Here is a 24,174-nt window from a genome sequence, read left to right on the forward strand (position 1 = left end):
AGGGTCAGTCTTTTTAGGCTGCAGTCCTAAACCCACTTACCTAGGAGTAAGCCTCATGTAATTGAATAGCCCTTACTTATGAGTAGACATGTATAGGATTGCATTGCTAGTGTTTCAGTGGGTCCATTCAGATGGAGAGCTCCAGGTGTCACTAGTCAAAAGGCATTGTCCTGACATTCCAGCTTTTCCTTCCTGATGTGTCTTCAGTGGTAAGAAAAAAGATGGAAGATGTAGGGGGAAAGACAGGAGGGTTACTGATGGAAGACAATGACAATGTCTGGACCCTCTATAAAATTCCATGAGTGAGGTACAATAATTGCCCAATAAAGGCCTCATCTGGAAGCACCCTTTATCTTAGTGGGACATATTGGACATGTAAGTCTGACTGCTGCTGAGGTAGTTAGAACACATTCGTTATTATGTAGTATCCTAAATTTTCCTATATTTCATGATTGTTCAATAATGTTAATAGCAGGGCTTAGATTCTGCTATATTTTTATTGCTGGAGTTAGTACAGAATAGTATTGACAAAACTCATGAAGGTGCAAACATTTAAGTTTATCCTTTTTCTTTTGGCTGGTATATGCAGAATACAGTGGTGTGATTCCTTTGCACTCCTTTAATTTACATTGCTGATGGGATTTTCATGTTTATCTTGGTGGAACTTGGTTACCATTAGGGATGGCAGAATGGAAGATGTCAACAGATCTGACCTTCTGAGTACAATCCGCTAGGAAGATCTTCTCTCTATGCTCCATTCACATTAATGGGACCTGTGAAAAGGCCTTGTAATGCTTAATGTATTAGCTTCTTAAACGATCTTGGTTTCTGTGGTCATGGGTCTAATGTCCAGGCACACCTTGCACATTCACAAGTATTTTACCATTCATTTGAGTGGAGGGAGCAACTTCAGATGTGCATTCACCTGTTAGCCTATGGAATTCCATACAGATATATTCACAGGATGGGAGGGGAACAGAATGGAGCTCAAGTGCAGCCCTCTGGAAGAATGGCGGCATCTCGACCCTTTCTGGCCCTGATGAGCCACTGTGGGGAGATTCTTTCTGAGGGGAAACTGAGAAGAGAAAAGGAGGCCAAGACTGTGAAAGAAGATTTGCCACCCCATTACCACCAGTCAGTAGATTCCTGACAACCAGCTGTCAGTAGCTGAGGGTTACAATTACTTCTGAGTCCTGTCCTGGATTGCACAGCCAGAGGCAGGTTTGATTTGAAGAAATCACCTACCTGTAGGGAACATATCGCGATTGGTCTCCCTTCCATCCATTTTGTTTTATTTTTAGAGACTTGCTTTAAGTCCTTTATTCATGTGGATGTGTGTTCTGCATCCCCCCACCTCCTTTTCCTGTTAAATAAATCCTATTTCTTGTTTTATAAGTTGCTCCCTGATTTTTTGCCACCTGCTTTCAGGGAACAGGGGTTCTGGGGGCTGGAAGCACTGCATACTAGTTTTGGGTCAGCATCTTTCTGCCCAAGCAGTGCCTATCCCAACCAGCAATCCTGTGAGGTGGAAGAAACCATAGGACCTGGTTTCCTACATACAGTAGTAGAGAAAGATGCAGGAGAGGAGAGGAGAGGAGAGGAGAGGAGAAGCAGGGCCATTCTACTAGCCCAGCTGACTTTTCATCTTTCCTCCCCATCCATTTTTCCTTATGTGTTCTGTCTTTCTAGATTATAGTGGCTTTTCTACATGAGAATTTTAATGCCCAGCTTTGCCAAGGCTTCTGCTTCTGGATTCTTTGCAGGATGAAGGTCGGCCTCTTTACATGTGCTGTTTTCCAGGGTTTCCTTCTCTGCCTTTCTATATGTTCCATTGCACAACCACTAGGTGGCACTGTGGTATAGCGGAATTGCACAAATATGCAAGGCTTCTATAACATCATTGAGAAAAATATCAGGGTTTGGGACTTCGGGTCAGAACCATGTCGTCCTGGCAGTGACGTGCGGAGCTCCGCAGGTTGCTTATCTCAAACAGCTATGAAAAGGTTGAGAAACCTTTTTAGCTTCCCCTGAAATTAAAAGGGGAAGCTTACAGTACCATCTGGATGAAATCTTGGAAGAACAGCTGCCTCTGCGGAGGAGCAGAGGGGCTGGAATCTAAGGTTAGTCACTGGAGTATCATCTACTGAATGCTGTTTGAAACTCCTAACCAATTAGGAGACACAAGGACAGACGAGCTCCAATTAGTATTGGAGAATTTAATATAGTGAATTTAAACTACCAGCAATATCTGAGGACTTGCAATTAAATTTGCTGAAGTGTTTGTTTCTCTGTTTCTACAATCATATTTGCTTGTTGTGCTTTTGAAAGTGGAGGATGGCAGTACTAAAGGGGGAAAAAGAAAGGCTTGGGAACGCCACCTACCCCCCCCCCCCAATTGCTTCCCCGGCAAAGGTTTCTAGAAATACTGGAGATGAAGAGGAGTCGCTTGCTTTTATAGAAACGATGTCTTAGCTATCAGTGCAGTCAAAGAAGCTTGAAACAATTCAGGACTCAATCATTGCCCTTCAAGGGGCTGTGGACTTAATTAATATCTGTTTTCAAAAGATAGAATCGAAGGTTAATGCTCTTGAAGATGCTCATGAAACTGCCATGGAAGCTTCTCATAATATTTTGTCTGCTCAAATTTCTCAACTGGAGGCCCTCATTTGGAGGATTCTGCGGGGAGGGACAGAGCACCTCCCCCCCCCACAGATGCATTTGCATGGCTGCCTTTTGCCATGATAGGCTACATAAATACTTACGTAGCCTATTACGGCAAAGAGCAGGGGCACAAATGGCATAGCGGCCACCATTTGCGCCCCTGCCTTTTGCCGTGATAGGCTATGTAAATACTCACGTAGCCTATCACAGCTTCCTGCAAGGACGCAAATGGCGGCTGCTACGATGGCTGCCATTTGCGGCCGCAGCAGCCTGGCAGCGGCCAGGAGACCAGCCGGAGGAGCCGCCATCGCTGCATCCACCGCCAGGTAAGCTCCATCCCAGGGGGATTCCACAGGGTGGCGGGAGGGAGGCCGTTCCACCTCAGATTCCAGGGGGCCAGATTCTAAAGAATCCAGCCTCATTGGAGTCCATGGCAGAATTCTCTGACATCCCTTCTGAAAGATAAGGTTCACCGTTTATGGTGCAGTGGATTGAAGATTTAATAATATCTGCAGTGTTTGGAAGAGTGCTGTATAGGTATAATCTGCAATTGGATTTATATTTGGATATTTGGTTTGCCTTTATTGAAGTTTAGATATAATTCTTTTCTCTCTCTCTCTTTTCTCTCTTTTTCTCTTTTTTCCTTCTTTTGCTATCCTCCCTTTTTCTTCCTCAGAGTGCTGTAATGTTGGAAACTGAAGATTTTGATTATGTTGTTGGTATTGTTTATTTCATTTATAAAAATAAAATAAAAATAGATTCAAAAAAGAGAGAAAAATACCAGGCTTTCTTTGTTGGGGCAGGGGGATGCAATAATGGTTGGAAAGCACAGAAGAGGCTGTGGAGGATGACAACATTGTGTAAAGGACCAGCAAACTACCCTGAATGAAGAATTACAAGAGCACAACAAAAGCTTCCTGTTGAAAGGTTCTCAGCCTGCAGGCAGGGACCATCATTCTTGCTGACTGACTGTAAGCCACTCAGGGAGCCTTTGGGGGCTGAAGGGTGGGATGAACTTACTTATTTGTTTAAATAAATAATATTGTAGGAATAGCCCTCTCAAAATGGAATGGAATTCAATAAACAAAAAAAAAATCAATCAATTTAACATGTGTAAAGGGCTTTCCATGTTTACGCAATCTCCAAAATGCTGGGAAATTATGTCTGTTAAGGGCCACAGCATTGCCAGATGTGTTATTTAGGCAATATGCCTATGGTATGGTACCTATGCTGTACTTAGTTCCAGGTTCACCACTGCCTTGGACTTGTATGGCCATCATTGGCAGAATGGTGGACCTAAGTCCCAGATTTCTTTAGTCACACGGAGTCTATGCAACTGAAGGTATCATGCAACTGCAGCTACTGTTCCGCATTAAAGGCATCTAACTGGCAACCAACAGCATCCACATAGAATGATAGAGATGGAAGGGACCTTGCAGGTCATCTAGTCTTAACCTGCTCAGGGTAGGGATGGCAGAGAATTCTGCCACGGATTCCAGTGAGGCCAGATTCTTTTGAATCGGGCCCCTGGAATCCATGGCGGGACGGCCTCCTGCCCCCCACCCCCACAGAATCCCCCCGGGACGGAACTTACCTGGGGCAGATGCGGCAGATACGGCGGCGGTGGCGGCTCTGGCGGCGCCGGCGGCTCCGGCGGCTAGTCTCCTGGCTGGCCGCGGCCAGGCTGCTTGATATTTTGCATACATTGCAAATACATTGGCAGCTGTGATAGGCTACGTATGTATTTACGTAACCTACCACGGCTAACCCCTCAAAAAAACCCCCAGCATATGCAAGTGGCAGCGGCTATGGTGGCCGCCAATTGCATTCCCTATTTTTCGCCATTCTAGCCTACATAAATATCCATGGCGGTTCCGCGGAGCAGCTGGCCAGGGCTGTCCGCAGCCAGATTTCCGGCCACGGAAGGGCTGCTGTGGATGCAAATGGCGGCCGCCGTAGCCACCGCCATTTGCGTATGCCTTTTTTGGGGGGGGTTGCCATGATAGGCTATGTAAATGCTTACGTAGCCTATCACGGCAGCCTGGCTGGATGCAAATGGTGGCTGCTAAGGCGGCCACCATTTGCGTCCGCAGCAGCCCGTCCGCGGCCAGAAATCCCACTGCAGACGGCCCTGGGCGGCTGCTCTGCGGAACTGCCACGGAGCGAAGCCAGCCGGGCAGGATTCCAGGGGGGAGGACTGGATCGCCTCCCCCCCATTAAGGATTCCAGGGGGAGGGATGGAGCACCTCCCCCGCACTGCGAAAAATTCCATGAAAAGCTAAGTGACTTTCATACATCCCTAGCTCAGTGCAGGTTAAGCCACAAGTAAAGCTTTCTTCCTTACTCCTCTGGTATACAACTTTGGTTCCTTGGGTAATCCTGAAATCAATACCCACCATAATAGGCCAATATTTCCTCATGGTGCAGAATGAGCAAAAGAACTGAGAGAGGGTGAAAGGGGGGAGAGAGAAAAGCTTACTCTTAAGGACTTTGCGGGGTTATGGCTGCCAAGTTTGTTTCTTTCACAGGTTACTGAAATGCATCATATAATTAACTGGTCAAATGTAGGATCCTGTGGGAAGATCCTGTATACATGTGTAGCTATTTTGAAGTTTACCCCGTGTGGGTTACTTATTATCCCACCCATTATATAGAGCATGTGTCTCTTCTTCTAACAGCTTCACTGGCTACCAGTCTGTTTCCAGCCACAATTCAAAGTGCTCTCAGTGACCTATCAAGCCCTGCATGATTTGTAACTAGACTATTTGAAAGACAACAAACGCCAGATGAACTTTGCCAAGTTATAATAGACTGAAATCCCTAAGGATGACATTACTTCCCTTCAGAATTCTAACCATTTGTTTTCCTTACTAACTGCTCTCTGGTATTCAGCTCGGGCCTCAGCATAATAATGTAGCATTTGGGAAGAAAGATACAACCCAATAAGCCAGAACCAGAGGCCAAGATGGAGAAGAGCTCCACAGCCACCATGTATTTCCCCTTGGTGCTCAGATAGGTTGGAACAAAAGACACCCAGACACTGCAGAAGACCAGCATGCTGAAAGTGATCAGCTTGGCTTCATTGAATGTATCCGGCAACTTCCTGGCAAAGAAAGCCACAGCGAAGCTGATGATGGCCAAAATCCCCATGTAGCCCAGGACAATGTAGAACATGAGGGCTGAGCCTTCATTGCATTGAACTGTGATGGTGTCAAGCTGGGAGTCCATGTCAAACTCTGGGAAGGGGGGAGAAGTTGCCAGCCACACAGCACAGATGCCAGTTTGAGTCAGAGAACAGAGAAAGATGACTGATACTGCAAGTCTCTTCCCAACCCATTTCCTCATCCTGTTTCCAGGCTTGGTGGCCATGAAGGCCAAAACCACAGTGATGGTCTTTGCTAACACACAAGCAACAGAGATGGAGAAGACGATGCCAAACACTGTTTGTCTCAGGAAGCAGGTCACCTTCCCAGGCCACCCAATGAATAAGAAAGAGCAGAGAAAGCAGAGCAGGAGAGAGGAGAGCAGGCTACAGGTGATGTTCCAGTTGTTGGCTTTGACGATGGGAGTGTTCCAGTGCAGAGCAAAGCTCCCAATCACAGTAACAGTGAGAACAGAAAGAAAAAGAGCCAAGGATGCCAGAACAGCTCCCAGGGGCTCCTCATAAGAAAGGTAGATTATTTCTTTGGGAATACATTGAATCTGGTTCTTGTTTGGATATTGATGTTCTGGGCATACTTCACACTGGTCTGCATCTGAAAGTAAGAAGCAAACTCTCAATATTTCCAGAATACAAAAATACTTTAACTTCCATCAAATCTAATCTTGCAGCAAACCAACTATATTATGCAACATCCTGTTGTTGTTGTTGTTGTTGTTGTTGTTGTTTTCAGCACTTGTGTAAAGAAATGCCTTCATACCCTGGGACCCATCAGGGGAAAAAGCTGATACGAATTACATTACACCTGAATTTAAAACTTCTGGATTATTTTCCAAGTCACTCTGGATTCTTGCACTTACCCATCTGGACTGAAATCCTCCCTTGGGGACACTCAGTGCAATCGTAGCAACACATTTGCTTCCCCTGCTGGACAGACATGCTCTGGCCAGGGTGGCAGCTCTCAACACAGGTGGAAGTGGGCATCATCTAATGGAAAGTGCAGAGAAGGACATGTCCGTTGGAAAGGGCCTAATAAAACTTCTGAGGTGTTCTCTGGATTTCAGCAAAGGACAGATAGTACTTCCCAGGAAGGAAACCCAAATAGTTGGAGGGAGCAATCCTATGGCCGCTTGTCAGCAGCTAGACGGCCATAGGATATCTGGTTTTCTGGGAAATGACCTTCCCCCACTTCCACGTGCCTGCGAGGCAGCACAGAAAAGCTCCATGCTCTGCACTCGGAAGAGGAGCATGGAGTGGCCAAAATGGGGCATTCCCGGGGGGCATTCCAGGCAGGGGAGGGCAGAAATGCCTGTACCACACATCCAATGTGTCGTACGGCAGCCTCCTGCCCTACTCAGCCCTTCCACAGCTAGACAGCCGCAATCAGCTGTCTAGCTGAAAATGGAGGGCAGGAGAAGTGCAGAGAAAAGGATCCCCTCCGTGCTTCTCCTGCTCTGCATTGGATTGGCGGTCGCGTTTGAGTTCGGAGGCGGCAACCTATCTGCATAGGATTGTGCCCTCATATATTCTTTGTTAATGACTATGGGGGCCAAGGGTCACTAACTACAATTACACAAGCAACCACATCAACCATATCAGCAGCAACAACCAGAAGGCCTCAGCTTCAGCCTCTCTTCCAAATATTCACTCTTGGCTCACCGTAGTACTGTAGGAATATGATCTTGACTATAGAAATAAGGTAGTTTCTTACACACACACACACACACACACACACACACACACTGCTGCATTTCTCAGCTTTCCCATAGGAATATAGGAAGGTCTTGTGACCACCATCAAAGGGCAATCTCATTAAGGTACTAGTCCCTTAATGCCTCAGCATGACCCAACACTAACTAGTGATATGTTAAAAGAGATATAAGCAAAATGAATGGATTTTACCTATCCTTTACTTTGAAAACAATGGCGGAGTTTTTTTACTGATGTGTATCAAAAATACATGAACTATTGTTTTCTAGTTTATTAACAGTCACGAAGTTGACTATCATCAAGAACTTGGAAAATGCAGACATAATTATGCATAAAGAATGGATAAGGCTTGAAACTTAGCACAATTCTTTAAAAAAAATATCAGTGTAATTAAGAGTTGATAGCCATTAGTATCCAAAATTTATACCAACAACAACAACAGGTGGAGTCATTTTATGGATTAGTGAAGTACAAAGTATGATGTGGAAATTAAAATGCATTCATGCCTCACTATCTCATAATTAATGCTTAGGTTTAACAATACTTTTGAACAACTTCAGAAGTGAATAATATATTGTGCTGTTGTGTAGATTTGTGTATTTTCAAGATATATGTATTCTGCATTTTCTTAATGCTAATTTAGAAGGAAAAGAAAAGTAGAGAGAACATATCACCCAAATCCTGCACAGCAAATCTCTAGTGCTACAGATCCTGGTCTCAAGCTGTATGTTCAGTCAAGCCAAGGGCTGAGCAGGCCAGTGAGCCAATGTGGGGCAGAGGGGCTAGATTCTAATGTTCATCAGCCAAATGCTTTGGGTGTCCTGATGGATCCCAGAGGTCAGGTCTTAGCTTTTGTTCTGCCAATGGGGCCCAGAGGCTGCCACGCTGCAATTCGTAAAATAAAGAAGCAAACTTCTTTCTCCACAATGCAAAAAGCCATCCCCCTACTCCAGAGGTGGGACACCTCTGGCCCTCCAGATGTTTTGGCCTACAACTCCCATTGTCCCTCACCACTGGCTCTGCTGTTGAGGGCTGATACAGGGATGTCACAAGCACCTGGCTTCGTCTGGGAGGCCAGCAAACTCCCCCGTGCCCGGACTCTGCTCATTGAACCATGGGGCGCTGACAGACCCAGTTGCTGAGAGCCCTGGGGCTCGGTGAGCAGTTGTCAGCGCTTGTGCACCCAACTGCTCTCATTTTCTCCCCCAAGGAGGAGATGGCAAGAGCAGTGGGCATGGTGCCAAGGACTCGTCCTGCGTCCTGCCTCCTGCAGCTGTCGAGCAAGCCCTGAACAGTGGGCGGGGCCAGGCAAGGCCACAATGCCCCAAGCGCTCTCTTAGTCTTCTCTGCCTTGCAAGGAGGAGATGGCTAGAGCGGTTGGGTTGTGCACAGCGCTGAAGCCCTTGAGCACACAAGGGGACTGCCGGAGTCCTTCGCGCATGAGGAGGGGCGGCTCATGCAGCTCGGCGGCTGGGGCCAGGGCAAGCAGGGACGCTCGCCAAGTGGATCCGGGCTTCCCAAAGTGAGTCCATCCATCCCTAGGCTGATACAAGTTGTAGGTCAAAACATTTGGAGCGCCAGAGGTGGGCCATCCTTGTCCTACACTCTACTAGCACATTTCTGGAAGACATCTGATGACTCCATTAAACAAAGAAGGAAAGATAAATGAGGAATAACAGTGCAATTTGAGCATGTTTTCTCTATGGGATCTGGATAGCCTCGCTTCAGTGATCTGGCCAAGCTTCAGCGAATGTATCCCCATCGTACCTGGGTAGCCTAGCTGCTGTAATCCAGCCCCTGGTAACTTCTGGATTTCCGTAGCGTGTGGTATGTAGGGCTGCCTTTGAAAATAGTCTGGAAACTTCAGCTTGTGCAAAATATGCTAGGCCTCTCTCACCTGAACTAGGTCCGGATTTGTTTCGAAGTGCTACTTCTAACTGATGAATCACTACATGGCTGGGGAGCTCAGTACCTGACGGAGCGTCTCCTCCCATACACCTACCCAAACGTTAAAGTCATCCGCGGAAGCCCTTGTTGAAGTACCTCCTCATCCTGGTGCCTTGAGGGTGGCAACAAGACAGGGGGCCTTTGAGGTGGTACCCCTCCAGCTCTGGGATGCTCTCCCAAGAGAAGCTCACCAGGTGGCCACATTGCCATCATTTCAGCACCAGCCTAAGACTTACTTGTTCTCCGGGGCTTTTCAAGTATTGACAGGCACAGTCCTACGGACTCTGCTCTCACTACCCGGAAGCCCCAGAGCTCAGAAGCTTGTGGGATTCCTATGCCCTTGCTGACACCAGCAGGGCAGGAGGGGAGGCAGTGATTGCTGTCTCCCCACCCTCTGATCTCCTCTATTTTTGCTAGAAGGCCTTTTTGGAGGGGCAGGGAAGGTGGCTGGAGGAGGCTCAGGATAGCTCATCTCCTGACCTCTCTGGTCTCCTCTCCTCTCTGCCCACTGGAACGCCCCCCTTTCCTCCTCCTCCAAGGTCACTTGTCTGACCTTGAAGAAGCAGTCAGCATGGTTCTTTCTGCTCTGGCTGGAAGGGGAAGGGGTCTGGGGTCGGAACTCCAGATCCCCTTTCCAGGGCCAGAGCACTGTCTCCAACCTTGGAGGAGTTTCCTAAGCATCCTATGGTCCCTGGGATGCTTGTCAAGGGACCACACAATTGCTCACTTAGTATTTTTAGTGTAAAATTCCAATTATTTTCATCTCCACAATGTGGTTTTTCCTTTTATATCGGTATGTGATTTTAGTTTTTGTGGGGGGGGGGGGTTTGTATTTCTATCCATTGGCATTTTTCTTGATTTTATGTTGTTGATTTTTAACTGGAATTTTATTTGTATATTTTGTGTTATTATTATTTTTTACAAAGCCCTATTTATAATTTCCCTTCATGGATCACTGCCTTGTTGTGGCGAAGGGGCTTGCATAACTCAGCGAAGCCATAAGCTATGCCGTGCAGGGCCACCCAAGATGTACAGGTCATGGCAGAGAGTTCTGACAAAATGTGGTCCACTGGAGAAGGAAATGGCAACCCACTCCAGTATCCTTGCCAAGAAAACCCCATGGAACGTATCACAAGGCTAAAAGAGATGACGCCAGAAGATGAGCCTCTCAGGTCGGAAGGTGTCCAATATACTACTGGGGAAGAGCAGAGGGTATTTCCAAGTAGCGCCAGAAAGAGTGAAGCGGCTAGGCCAAAGCTGAAAGGACACTCAGCTGTGGATGTGTCTGGTGGTGAAAAGAAAATCCGATGCTGTAAAGAACAATATTGTTTAGGATCCTGGAATGTAAGACCAATGAATCAAGGTAAGCTGGAGGTGGTCAAACATGAGATGGCAAGATTGAACATTGACACCTTGGGAATCAGCGAACTAAAATGGACAGGCATGGACGAATTTAATTCAGGTGACCATCATATCTACTACTATGGGCAAGAATCCCTTAGAAGAAATGGAGTAGTACTCATAGTCAACAAAAGGGTGGGAAAAGCAGTATTGGGGTACAATCTCAAAAATGATAGAATGATCTCAGTACGACTCCAAGGCAAACCATTCAACATCACAGTAATTCAAGTCTATGCCCCAACGACTGAGGCCGAAGAAGCTGAGGTTGATCGGTTCTATGAAGACCTACAACACCTTCTAGAACTAACACCAAAAAAAGATGTCCTCTTCATCATAGGGGATTGGAATGCTAAAGTAGGAAGTCAAGAAATAAGTGGGATAACAGGCAAGCATGGCCTTGGTGTACAAAATGAAGCAGGACAAAGGCTAATAGAGTTTTGCCAAGAGAACACGCTGATCACAGCAAACACTCTTTTCCAACAGCACAAGAGGCGACTCTACACATGGACATCACCAGATGGTCAATATCGAAATCAGATTGATTATGTCCTTTGCAGCCAAAGATGGAGAAGCTCTATACAGTCAGTAAAAACAAGACCTGGAGCTGACTGTGGCTCAGATCATGAGTTTCTTGTCGCACAATTTCGACTGAAATTGAAGAATGTAGGGAAAACCACTAAACCGTTCAGGTATGACCTAAATCATATCCCTGATGAATATACAGTGGAGGTGAGGAATAGATTTCAGGGATTAGACCTGATAGACAGAGTGCCTGAGGAACTCTGGATGGAGGTCTGTAACATTGTTCAGGAGGCAGCAACTCAATCCATCCCAAAGAAAAAGAAATGCAAGAAAGCCAAGTGGCTGTCTGATGAGGCTTTACAAGTAGCTGAGGAAACAAGGGAAGCGAAAAGCAAGGGAGAAAGGGGAAGATATATCCAACTGAATGCAGAGTTCCAGAGAATAGCAAGGAGAGACAAGAAGGCCTTCTTAAATGAACAATGCAAGGAAATCGAGGAAAACAACAGAATGGGAAAGACTAGAGATCTTTTCAATAAAATCGGAGATCTCAAGGGAACGTTTTATGCAAAGACGGGCATGATAAAGGACAAAGAAGGCAGGGACCTAACAGAAGCAGATGAGATTAAGACAAGGTGGAAAGAATACACAGAAGAACTATACAGGAAAGATCTTAATGTCCCTGATAGCCATGATAGTGCGGTCACTGAACTTGAGCCGGACATCCTAGGGAGTAAAGTCAAATGGGCCTTAGGAAGCATTAGTAACAACAAAGCTAGTGGAGATGACAGTATTCCAGCCGAGCTATTTAAAATCCTAAAAGATGATGCTGTTAAAGTGCTGCCCTCAATATGCCAACAAACTGAGGCAATTTCTGAAAGAGATGGGAGTACCAGACCACCTTACCTGTCTCCTGAGAAACCTGTACGAGGGTCAAGAAGCAACAGTAAGAACCAGACATGGAACAACTGATTGGTTCAATATTGGGAAAGGAGTACGACAAGGCTGCATATTGTCACCCTGCTTATTTAACTTATATGGAGAGTACATCATGAGAAACGCCGGGTTGGATGAATCACAGGTCAGAATTAAGATTGCCGGGAGAATTATCAACAACCTCAGATACGCAGACGATACCACCCTAATGGCAGAAAGCGAAGAGGATCTAAAGAGCCTCTTGCTGAGGGTGAAAGTGGAGAGTGCAAAAGCTGGTTTGAAACTCAACATTAACCAAACTACGATCATGGCATCTGGCCCCATCACTTCCTGGCATATAGAAGGGGAAGAAATGGAAGCAGTGACAAATTTTATTTTCTTGTGCTCCAAGATCACCACAGACGGTGACTGTAGCCATGAAATTAAAAGACGCTTGCTCCTTAGGAGGAAAGCTATGGCAAACCTAGACAGCATAGTGAGAAGCAGAGACATCACCTTGCCGACAAAGGTCCACCTAATCAAAGCTATGGTTTTCCCAGTAGTAACGTATGGCTGTGAGAGCTGGACTATAAGGAAGGCTGAGCACCGAAGCATTGATGCTTTCAAACTGCGGTGCTGGAGAAGACTCTTACTAGTCCCCTGCACTGCAAGGAGGTCCAATCAGTCCATCCTAAAGGAAATCAACCCTGAGTGCTCATTGGAAGGACAGATCCTGAAGCTGAAGCTCAACTATTTTGGCCACCTAATGCGAAGAGAAAACTCTCTGGAAAAGACCCTGATGCTGGGAAAGACTAAAGGCAAAAGGAGAAGGGGACAGCAGAGGATGAGATGGCTAGATAGCATCTCTGATGCAATGAATATGAACTTGAGCACGCTCCGGGAGAGAGCGCAGGACAGGAAGGACTGGCGTGCTATGGTCCATGGGGTCACGAAGAGTCAGACACGACTGAGCGACTGAACAACAACAACAACAAGTTATCATTCTTTTAGTGATAAAACAATGATGATAAAAATTGGGCATGTCCCGCATATTCTGATAAAGTATCAGCCATCAACCATTCCAGCATCTGGAATGTGCTTATAAAACAATGTGAATCATAGATAAATAAACATGAACATTTTGACCTGATTAAATTTGTGATTCCACACAACGGCACTTCCATTAACGGTGAACCCCTTCTCTGGAGGAGCCTCAGGGTCCATCCTTCCAACTTGGACTCTCTGGAAGGATCCATTGGGGAAGGTGACCAAGTTGATGAGATCGTATCTGCCTGCCAGGTCCCCGTTGTCCTCAAAAAATATTTCTTCCCCAGCAGTATTATTAAAACGGGTGCTTCTCAGAAAGGAGTGAAGCTGGATTGGAGGAGAAAAACATTCAGAATGTATTGTTCATTCTTTACTAAATTAATTTAAAAACCACTTTTCATCCTTACAGGTACCACAATGCCCAGGCCTTCAGAAATGGGTAATGGTATTTCAAAGGGATTTTCCGAATTGTGGCATTTGGGGTGCTTCCAGATGAAGCTATTCTCATGAAATCAGCCTACGTCATTCACAGAATTTTACAGGAGGTCAAGATGATATTGCCTTTGATTTGGAACACTCCCTGTTTCCCCACTACTTTGTCTATTGTTTTTCTTACCATCTTTCCCTCTGTTAATGAGAGAAAGATGGAATGGCCACAGAGTGTCTTTGACTGGTCGTTCTTGGAGCCCTCCATCAGAAAGCACCCTTAGACTTTCAGTATCTATTTCTTGAAGTATCAATGCCACTGAACATGAATTTGCAAGTACTTATACTTGCCAAAATGTTCAAAACTGCTTCATACAAGGTGAGACGGAAGATGACAAATTAAATAAATATTCCGGTGGCGAATATCATGAAGCTTCCATATGCTGAGTTAGACCACTGGCTCCATAATTCTGCTCCCCAAGGCCAGGACCAGCCCAACGTATCTTGCTTGCTCTCTTGCTTGGCCTGCCAGCCCAGCTGGCCACTCACTCCTGCCCACCTGTCCATTCCCTCTTCATGCACCAGCCATGGAGACCATGTGAGAAGTTGGTTGAACTATCATCAGAGGTCTGCTGAAGTCCTGAGAGATGTAGGGATGCTGGAGAAATTTGAGATGGACTAAAATGGGCCCAGATTTCTAAGAATCCAACCTGTGAAATCCACTGTGGACCAACCTCCTCAGGCTGCAGGGAGTCATAGAATCATAGAATAGTAGTGTTGGAAGGGGCCTACAAGGCCATCTAGTCCAACCCCCTGCTCACTGCAGGAATCCAAGTCAGAGCATCCAAGTCAGATAGCTATCCAGCCTCGTCTTGAATGCCTCCAGTGTGGCATCCACCACCTCCCTAGGGAATTGGTTCCATTGTTGTATTGCTCTAACAGTAGGGATGTACGAAACTCACTTACCTTTTGCGGAATCTTTCACGGGGGGGGCGAGGCGCTCTGTCCCTCCCCCCCGGAATCCTTGACGGTGGGGAGGCAATCCAGTCCTCCCCCCTGAAATCCTCGACAGCTGGCGGATTCGGCGGCAGCGGTTGCGGCGGAAGCTCCAGTGGCGGCAGTCGCGGCTCCAGCAGCTGGTCTCCTGGCCGGCCGCAGCCAGGCTGCTGCCGCCGCCACTGCCATCCTTGTAGCCAGCTGTGATAGGCTACGTAAGAATTTACGTAGCCTATCACGGCTGGGTAAAAAAAATCTTATTTACGTAAGATAAAACAGCAGAAAAAAAGGGAACGCAAATAGCATAGTGGGCACTATTTGTGTTCCCCTTTCTTTCACCATTTTATCTTACGTAAATATTTAAGTAAGATAAATCGGCGAAAAATACGGAACACAAATGGCGACCGCCATAGCCACTGCCATTTGCGTACGATGGATTTTTTTTTTTTTTTACCCAGCCGTGATAAGCTACGTAAATTCTTTCATAGCCTATCATGGCTGGCTGCGAGGACGGCAATGGCGGCGGCAGCAGCCTGGCCGCGGCCGGCCAGGAGACCAGCTGCTGCCGCCGCCTGAACTGCCGCTGCCGAACCCATCACATCCGCCCCAGGTAAGTACCGTCCCGGGGGTATTCCACGGGGGTGCAGGGGGGCAGGAGGCTGTTCCGCGACAGATTCCAGGGGGGCAGATTCTAAAGAATCCGGCCTCCCTGGCATCCGTGGCGGAATTCTCTGCCATCCCTATTTAACAGTCAGGAAGTTTTTCCTGATGTTCAGCCGGAATCTGGCTTCCTGTCACTTGAGCCCATTATTCCATGTCCTGCACTCTGGGATGATCGAGAAGAGATCCTGGCCTTCCTCTCTGTGACAACCTTTCAAGGACTTGAAGAGTGCTATCATATCTCCCCTCAGTCTTCTCTTCTCAAGGCTAATCATGCCCAGTTCTTTCAGTCTCTCTTCATAGGGCTTTGTTTCCAATCCCCTGATCATCTTTGTTGCCCTCCTCTGAACCCTCTCCAGTTTGTCTGCATCCTTCTTCAAGTGCAGTGCCCAGAACTGGACACAGTACTCCAGATGAGGCCTAACCAGTGCTGAGTAGAGGGGAACTAGTACTTCCCGGGATTTGGAACCTATGCTTCTATTAATGCAGCCCAAAATAGCATTTGCCTTTTCTGCAGCCACATCACATTGTTGACTCATATTCAGCTTGTGATGGACAACAATTCCAAGATCCTTCTCTCTTGTAGTGTTGTTGAGCCACGTATCCCCCATCTTGTAACTGTGCATTTGGTTTCTTTTTCCTAGGTGCAGAACTTGGCATTGATCCCTATTAAATGTCATTCTGTTGTTTTCTGCCCTGCGTTCCAGTCTATCCAGATCACTTTGAATTTTGTTTTTGTCTTCCAAAGTATTAGCTATCCTGCCCAATTTTGTGTCATCTGCAAATCTGATTAGCATTCCCTGCACCTCCTCCTCCAAGTCATTAATACAAATGTTGAAGAGCACTGGGCCCAGGACTGATCCCTGTGGTACCCCACTCGTTACCTCTCCCCAGTTGGAGAAGTTCCCATTGATAAGCACTCTTGGAGTCCGATTCTGTAGCCAACTGTGGATCCACCGGATCGTTGTTTCATCTAGCCCACTTTGAGCTAGTTTGCTCATCAGGAGATCATGGGGCACTTTGTCGAAAGCTTTGCTGAAGTCGAGGTATATGATGTCTACAGCATTCCCATGGTCCACAAGGGAGGTGACTTGATCAAAAGATGAGATCAGATTCGTCTGGCAGAACTTGTTCTTGACAAATCCATGTTGGCTTCGAGTAATCACTGCATTGTTTTCAAGGTGCTTCCAGATGGATTGCTTTATCATCTGCTCCAGAATGTTCCCAGGGATTGATGTCAGACTGACTGATCTGTAGTTCCCAGGTTCCTCCTTTTTACCCTTTTTGAAGATATGGACAACATTAGCCCTCCTCCAGTCATCTGGCACTTCACCCGTCCTCCATGATTTCTCAAAGAGAATAGACAGCGGTTCTGAGAGTTAAGTCCATGGACTTTTGGTTCTTTTTTTTTTAATTTTCCTGAAATGTACACCTATTTATTCATAGGAAGATATGCAAGTTTCTGCTGAGAAAAACGTGAATGGAATGGGGGACAATACGCGAAATGTTATGTACTAAGGTAAATTATGTGAATTGTTGTGAACCCTCTTACAGAATTATTTATGTATTTTTCCACATAATGCCCCCCAAATCAAATCCGTCTGTGAATTGATGATGGAACAAAAGGTGCCCAGCAATCTGCGAAACACAGATTGAGCAGATTCTACATGACCCGCACATCCTTAGTGAGGAGTTGGCCAAACTCTGGCAAGAGGTCAGCCGACATCTCGCAATAGCTGACCTCTGTGGGAGTCCTCAGCTGGGGCATTAAGTGGGAGCAGCTGCCCATGGTGAGGAGCAGTGGCAGCCGGCAGCGCGGCCAGCTGGTTGCTCTAGAGAGCTAGTTTGCTCATCAGGAGATCATGGGGCACTTTGTCGAAATCTTTGCTGAAGTCGAGGTATATGATGTCTACAGCTACAGTTGCTGTCTTGCTGCAGCACATGCCACGGATGCTCTCCAGAGCACCCACAGGAGACGGCAGGGAGGCAGCAGTGGGCCCTCCTGGTGGGGGCTGGGGGGAGAGCAGTGCAATTTGCCACTCTTCCCACTTGGCCACCAGATGTGGCCTCATCAGCCTGCATGCTGGCAGGCCAGCCCTACATTGGGCAAAGCCCTGTACCTAGGGATGGGAGTGCCAGGGAGGGCCAAAAAGCTTGCTGAAATTCTCTGAGCTTTGCTTCAAAGCTTGGTTCAGCATGCTCCTGTTCTCTTGTGCAACCTGCTTCTTGGTTCATTCGAATGAGGACAGTTGTGCATTGTGAACAGGGCATTTCTGAGTGATTTGCAAACTGAAACACGGTTCTCATACTTATCCTACTTGTATGCTGCCCTGCTACCAGGGACTCCTCTTTTAACTGGATGAGACTTGGGATCTTCACCATGCAGTGCACATGATCTATTACTGAGCTATAGCTCTTCTTGGTGGCAGGGGCTGGATCACCAGGGAAAAGCCCCATTACCTGTTTTCCATGCCAGGGCTCAGGCTCAAAACATACGAAGCAATACTAAAGAAACTGGGACTTCTGCATCTGAACATGTACAGAGAGTTGCAGCCTCAACCAAGGAGTTATCACAGTCACCCCACTCTCATTTGGGCATTTGAGAGAAAGGCTTCAGTGCCAATGAATGTTGGTTTTGCCCTGACACCTCTCTTCTTATTAATTTAGAATTGTATATTGTCTGCCCAGGTGTGAAGAGCATCAAATCTGGCTCTCTGTCATGCCCTGAAAATTATGCGGCTATTCCATGTTTCAATGAAATCACAGCATGTCTTTAAAAGCTATAGGTCCTCTTGCTGGCAGGGGGAAGATGAATTAGTTCACGTCATGCCCACCAAAGTCTCCTCCTCTGTCACTGTCCTGGGAAGAGGGAAAGATCTTCCTTACAGTAATGCTTTGGAAGTTTGGTCAGGCTTCCCTCCCCCCCCCCCCGGTTGATTTATTTATGATTTTGCTTCTCTTCTACTTTTCAGTTTTCATAGTTCTATGCTAACATGATGTTCTATGATTTGTCCATAGCTGTGACTACCTGCCATGGTTGAACTTTCTGGAGTTTCCATCTGTCCCCATCTCCTCTTGATTTCTGTTTGGTTTTTGCTAAATCCATGGCATGGAGAGCATGTGCAATGGTATAGACAGCATTGTAAATATTGTAGCTCTGGCCAGACAGTCCTGTTTCAAAGGCAGATCCAGGAAGACTTCCCAGCTTCTCCTCCCCAGTGCAGTTTTCCTTTCTTGGCACATAAAGGTTAAACATTGGGAGTGAACAAATAAATACCGAAACCCAGAACTGCTGGGTGAAATAAATATTTGACTGATGTGGATTTATGCTCTCAAGAAAATCCAGAAATCCGGGCACCACATTTCTATGGAGAGTGAACGACAAGGTGCCATTGAAGGATTTTTTGGTGAATTTATCTCCGGCCACTACAGCAGTGTAATCCCATTCAGCAGTTGTGATCCACACCCGCTCTACAGGGTTCCTATAAGCAACTTCACTGACAAACATGAATAATCGTAAACCCTCCAAAGACTGATTGTCTCCAGAGACAAGAATCACCTTGATTTCACTCAGTAAAATAGTCAATTGAACTGGTCCCAATTTCTTCTGAAGTATTTCTTTGGGTAAAAAGCGGGTCACTATTGGAATCACCAGCGTCCAAGCAATGCAAATCTTACTCTGCAAAAGCCTTGGTCTCAGGGTTCGAAGGAAGGTTTCTCCACCATCATCATCTGCAACAATGAGGCCAATCCAGTTCCATCCAAAATGCTTGAGGAGCCGAACAATCCCAGCATACTGCCGATCTTCATTTGGGACCATCCGGTAGAAAGAAGGGAACTGAATTTTGTCCCTCAGGACTGGATCAAAGGAGCCATAGCTGAGCTAATGGGAAAGATATCATGCTTGAGTTTTAACACAAGGAAATCATGCCTTCCTTCTCAAACCTAAACTGACTGTATACAAAGCTCTGTCAATGTTGAAATCTGGACCTCATTGAATAGGACCTTATGGCAGATGCTGTGTTTCTAGCAGTCCATCCAACACTTCTCAGTAAGATATCTGGTACTATCAATATTCATGTTATAGTACAATGCTAAGCAGGATGTGGAAGAAATTGCCTTCCACAAGTACTTTACATTTCCAGTATACACTGTTCACAGCTTGGATTCTTAAGCTGCATTTCTGTACCAACTTACACAAAAGTAAGCCTCACTGAACTAACTGGGGCTTACTGCTGAGTATACATATATAGGATGGCACTCTTAGGTGTTGTAGGTTCTTGTTTCCGTTAATCACCACAGATTTCGAAACAGCAATGCACCAATTGAGAGTTCAGTGGTCTTTGCCCTTAGCAGCTTTGATGTGGGACACAAGGAGATACAACCACTCTCTGTATAGTTGCATCTATCGATTTCTGTACACATACCTGTGGAATCTTGTAGGTATTAATGACATTGGCCATCTGGATCGAGTTTTGGGAGGTGAGACCACCAATAACAGCCATGGATTTATATCTCCTGACACAATTGTAATTGGGAGGACCTCCTTGCCCCGGAAAGAGAAGATCCAGAGTGTTCGCACAGGCTTTCCTTGTATAAAAAGCATTCTCATAAACCTTGGATCCCAGCGTTGTGTTGGCTAGCAATTCAGCATCCTTGTTGATCTCATGAATAGCAAAAGCAAAGGCAAGGACATGCTGGTAGTTTTTACGGACCATGCTGCAATGACATCGGCACATCATCTTAAATCTTGATATGACAGATCCTGTTGCATTACAGCCTGCATTTTATTTGCCCATCTGAGTAAGCTGAATGTTGCCACACATGCTATAGAAAAATTGATATGATATGTAAATGATATGAGGACTATCTCCTAAAACAGTATTGGGATTGTGGAAACCCCACACCAAATCCCTGTTCACCTTGAAGCTCACTCAGCCTGCATTTCTGCTTCCACTTATCTAGGTGTAGACCCTGTTGAATACAGAGGAACCTGTTCAGAGTAAACACAGGCAGGATGCCCTGTAATTATTCTTGTGTAAGACACTATTTTACCAGTGGAGTAAGTAAGCCAGTGTGGTGTACTGCTTATTGAGTTGGAGTGGAACTTGGGAGACCCAAATTCCAGTTCCCATTCATCCATGAAGCTCACTGGCTGGGGAATGCTGGGAATTGTAGGACTTTTTTCGGTCTATACATGCATAGGATTGCACCCTTGTTCTAATCAATCTCCCTTCCTTCCTTCCTTCCTTCCTTCCTTCCTTCCTTCCTTCCTTCCTTCTACATCTACCAAAACTTAACACTGCACTTGTAGTAATATGTCCAACTGCATTTGGAATACTAAGGATAGTGACTTATGGATTCTTCTGACAAGGATGAATATCCTTCACCAGCCCCCAAGCCAACTCCAAAAACATTTTCACTGATACCTGGATATCTTTCCAGAAGAAGAATGAGGTCTAATGTTGACTTGCTGATGTCTCTGTTTCTACTAACTGGAGAGGTGGGAGACCATTCTGGATGTACACCTGTAAGGTTTCCCTCATTGCTGTGGGTTAAGGATAAGGATGCTGACTTTGTGAGAGGACCCTCAGTAGTAGCTGCCCTAAGACCAGGAAGCAACAGGGCTCCAGAGCTCAACAGACAACTTTATTAAACTACAGCAGCAGAACAGCAACGAGCTGTTCAACATCGAGGAGCCACTACAGAGTGAACCCTTCCAGCCCCCCAGGGAGGGGACTCGCTTCCAGGAATCACATGTCTCTTGACGAGACAGGCCATATATACCACAACACTAACAAGGTTTAGAGAGGAATAAAAGAACGAGACAGGCTAGCACTTAAAAGTAGTAATTTATGTTGTCAAGCTAAGACTCGCAAAGCTACCTGGGAATATGGCAGATCTTTCTCTTTCTCTTTTAAGTACTACTTACAGAGAATTTGCTGCAGAGGAACCTGCCTGTTCCATAAACTCTGATACAAAGAAGTTAAAAAGTGTAATGGATACGAATTCACCAATGATAATCTCATCTGAAAGACTACAGTAATTGTAATGATTCCAGAGCAGGTCATCTGCTTAGCCAAAGTCTTCAAGTCTCAGAAGGAGAAAAGAAAATGTGTCTCTGTGATCCCACTCTAGGGCATGTCCTCTTCCATCTCAGAAAGAGCTTTTCCGCCACTATTGCAACTTCTCCCCTCACTTCTCCTCAGAAAGAGTTTGTTTTTTCCACTGATGAGAGCAGCTACATATCTGATGTAAGTTGTCTGCCTAGCTAATCAAAAATGTACTTAAAGGTTGCTTCACCTCTTTAATAAGACTTGACTTAGATATTAAAAGAGAAAACCCATTGACACCAAATAGGATGTTGTGTATATTGGGGAATAAAAGACAGGACACTTATCTGTGGACTTCCAGATAAGTGCAGATGCTCTAGAAAGTACTGCTCATCTGTTCAGATTATATAGCCTGACACACCTCCCTTCCCTGATGCTTGCAGACTGCTTAGGGGGTTGCCATCATTTTCCCCAGAGAGAAACTCCATGTTTCTACGAAGCTGCTTGAAAGAAAAGAACTTCCAGCTTCAGATCTGAATCTCTGTGACACCACGTGATAAACATCAGCATCTATTGAATGTCTGCCTGTCAGAGAGCTGTTAAAAGCACAGAGCTTCTGTCGGGATACATACTGGCATGCCTGGGCAGGCAAGGTCTGCCAAAAGTCACTGGATACAGAAAATACTTTTACAGCACAATTCTACTGATGTCAGGCTGAGCTCACGGGGCTTCCTCCCAGGTCACTGAATACTTGATTGCAGCTTAAAGTCATGCAACCAATACACAGCAATCACAGCATCCGAAGTGCATTGCTTAAAACAGAAAATAATGTCGTTTAAAAAGACAAAGACAAAGAAAAGAAAAGGAATGTTTTGAACTGGAAAAGGAAATGACAGAGAATATATAAAGGCCGGGATTAACTCCAAAAAGTATAGGAATTTTTATTGAATACAATACCTGAAAATGAGACATCATGAATTATTCTTCCTTCTTTCTCTTTTATTATTTTGTTTCTTTTTTCTTTTTATTGATGAATTAAAACGTTAATGAAAAGAATTACATGTATTTCTATTTTTGTTGTTCGTTTGTTGGGTGTGAAGGATATTTTTGGTGTGTTTTTTCTCCCCCTGCCCCCACTGACCTTTTGGGATATCTCTAAGATAATGGCTTTCTAAACTAAGAATTTGATGCTATCGATATTCTCCATCAATATGCAAGAGTGTGCATACCTACTCAAGAATAGGTCCGGTTGAGTTCAATGTGGCTTACTCCCTGATAAGTGGGTATAGGAATACAGCCTAAATCTAAACCCTGCTGGGTCCAATGGAACTGACTTCCAAGCAAGGTTGTACAGCCTCACAGCCTGGTCCCATGTATGAATCTGTGGAAGTCTCATGGAGGGAAATTGTAGCTGGGCTTCGAAGTTAAGCACAATTTTGGACTGCTAGTTTACACTTCCTTCTGTATCTCCAAAAAGCACCTGGGCCTTTATATCTATGAATATATAATGCTACAGGAGCGGTAGACTGCACCTGCAAAAAAGAGATGACATTATGAGCAACTCCAAAATTCACTTGGAGCACTATGGATGAGCCCTTATGGATTCTTGTCACGAGGATGAATATTCTACTTCTGCCCCAAAGCCAACTCCAAAAAACATTTTCATTACCCAAGACCTGGAGAGATTTCAAAAATAGCAGGACTAATCTTGACTCCATGATTTCTCAGTTTCTGTTGGGTAGATTTGGGGAAAGTAGACTGAATGCTCATCATCCAGTCTGAGAAAACAATGGAAGAGTGAAGAAAGAAGGGGAGCCATTTATTTTATGCAATTAATCATGATCAGTGGGCCCAGAGTAGAACTTCAAAGAGGAGGAGGAGGAGAGCTTACCTAGCTTTCACCGAAGAGGCATCTGGCTCTTCTGTAAACTCTTGCCCACCAAAGTTTACCAGTGAAATGGATACAAATTCACCAATAATCGCCAAGTCTGAAGGACTATCTGAATGATGTCGAACTGTTGTCCTCCTCCTGCATGTGGAGGAGTTCAGTCTCTTGCTGGAAAAATAATGCAGCAATAGCAGAAGCAAAATCAGATGGAACACTGACAACTCTGGGGCCAAGCCCCACTTCAGGCTTTTCATTGCAACTGACAAGCACCAGCAACACTATCAGCTTGGCAGAAGCTGCAGAAATGCTTGGGTTGTCAGCATTGTGCCTGCCACAAATTGACCCAGGTGGGGGTGGAGTAAGTTGCTTCCTTAGGAGTCCTTATAGACCGAGTGCAGCACATCACCATAAAAATGGGCTGTTTTCATTTTCTTTTTTGCACATGGCTTTTGACTACCCATGGGACTTCCACAAATAGTTCTGTCAATCACAGTAATTTTATTGATTACACAGCAGATAATCTGTTTTCTCAAAACTCTCAACACAGCCAAGGAAAATATGTTGGTCATATCCCTCTGTAGAGGATGGCCTGCTCCATCTCAGGGCAGTACAGCTACATAGAAAATTGTATCAGTGTGAAGCAACTCCTTGGAGATTTGATCCAACTTTCTGAATACACAGGGATTGACATACGACCATTGGAAAGAAAGACGTTGGTGGCCAAGTTCACCGGAAGCTCCCTGTTTCGGCCAAGTTCACCGGAAGCTGCCTTCTAATGAGTCAGACCATTA

The 24,174-nt window shown here is 45.6% G+C and overlaps 1 protein-coding gene across 1 annotated transcript; it reads right to left on the reverse strand.

Moving 5' to 3' along the window:
* Window positions 1–5,511: 5,511 nt before the first annotated feature.
* Window positions 5,512–19,277, reverse strand: LOC146342302 (vomeronasal type-2 receptor 26-like). The gene is made up of 5 exons (XM_084808491.1): window positions 18,468–19,277; window positions 17,384–17,395; window positions 13,460–13,687; window positions 6,682–6,808; window positions 5,512–6,416 (listed from the first exon to the last, which is right to left on the reverse strand). Exons 1-5 carry the CDS (start codon window positions 19,260–19,262, stop codon window positions 5,512–5,514), a joined length of 2,067 nt encoding a protein of 688 aa, XP_084664617.1. The 5' UTR covers window positions 19,263–19,277.
* Between the last annotated feature and the right edge of the window lie 4,897 nt (window positions 19,278–24,174).

The sequence above is a fragment of the Heloderma suspectum genome, chromosome 6, assembly GCF_057233095.1.
Source record: "Heloderma suspectum isolate Gila_16-S chromosome 6, 16-S_ref, whole genome shotgun sequence".
NCBI classification, from domain to species: Eukaryota; Metazoa; Chordata; class Lepidosauria; order Squamata; family Helodermatidae; genus Heloderma; species Heloderma suspectum.

Excerpts from the sequence above, each read along its gene's own strand:
- LOC146342302 (XM_084808491.1), bottom strand. The coding sequence starts at position 19,262 with ATGGTCCCAAATGAAGATCGGCAGTATGCTGGGATTGTTCGGCTCCTC. Across the intron at positions 6,809-13,459 it reads GGAATCACAAATTTAATCAG|ATGATGCCCACTTCCACCTG; the intron begins GTCAAAATGTTC and ends ACTTTCCATTAG. Across the intron at positions 6,417-6,681 it reads GAGGATTTCAGTCCAGATGG|ATGCAGACCAGTGTGAAGTA; the intron begins GTAAGTGCAAGA and ends TCTTACTTTCAG.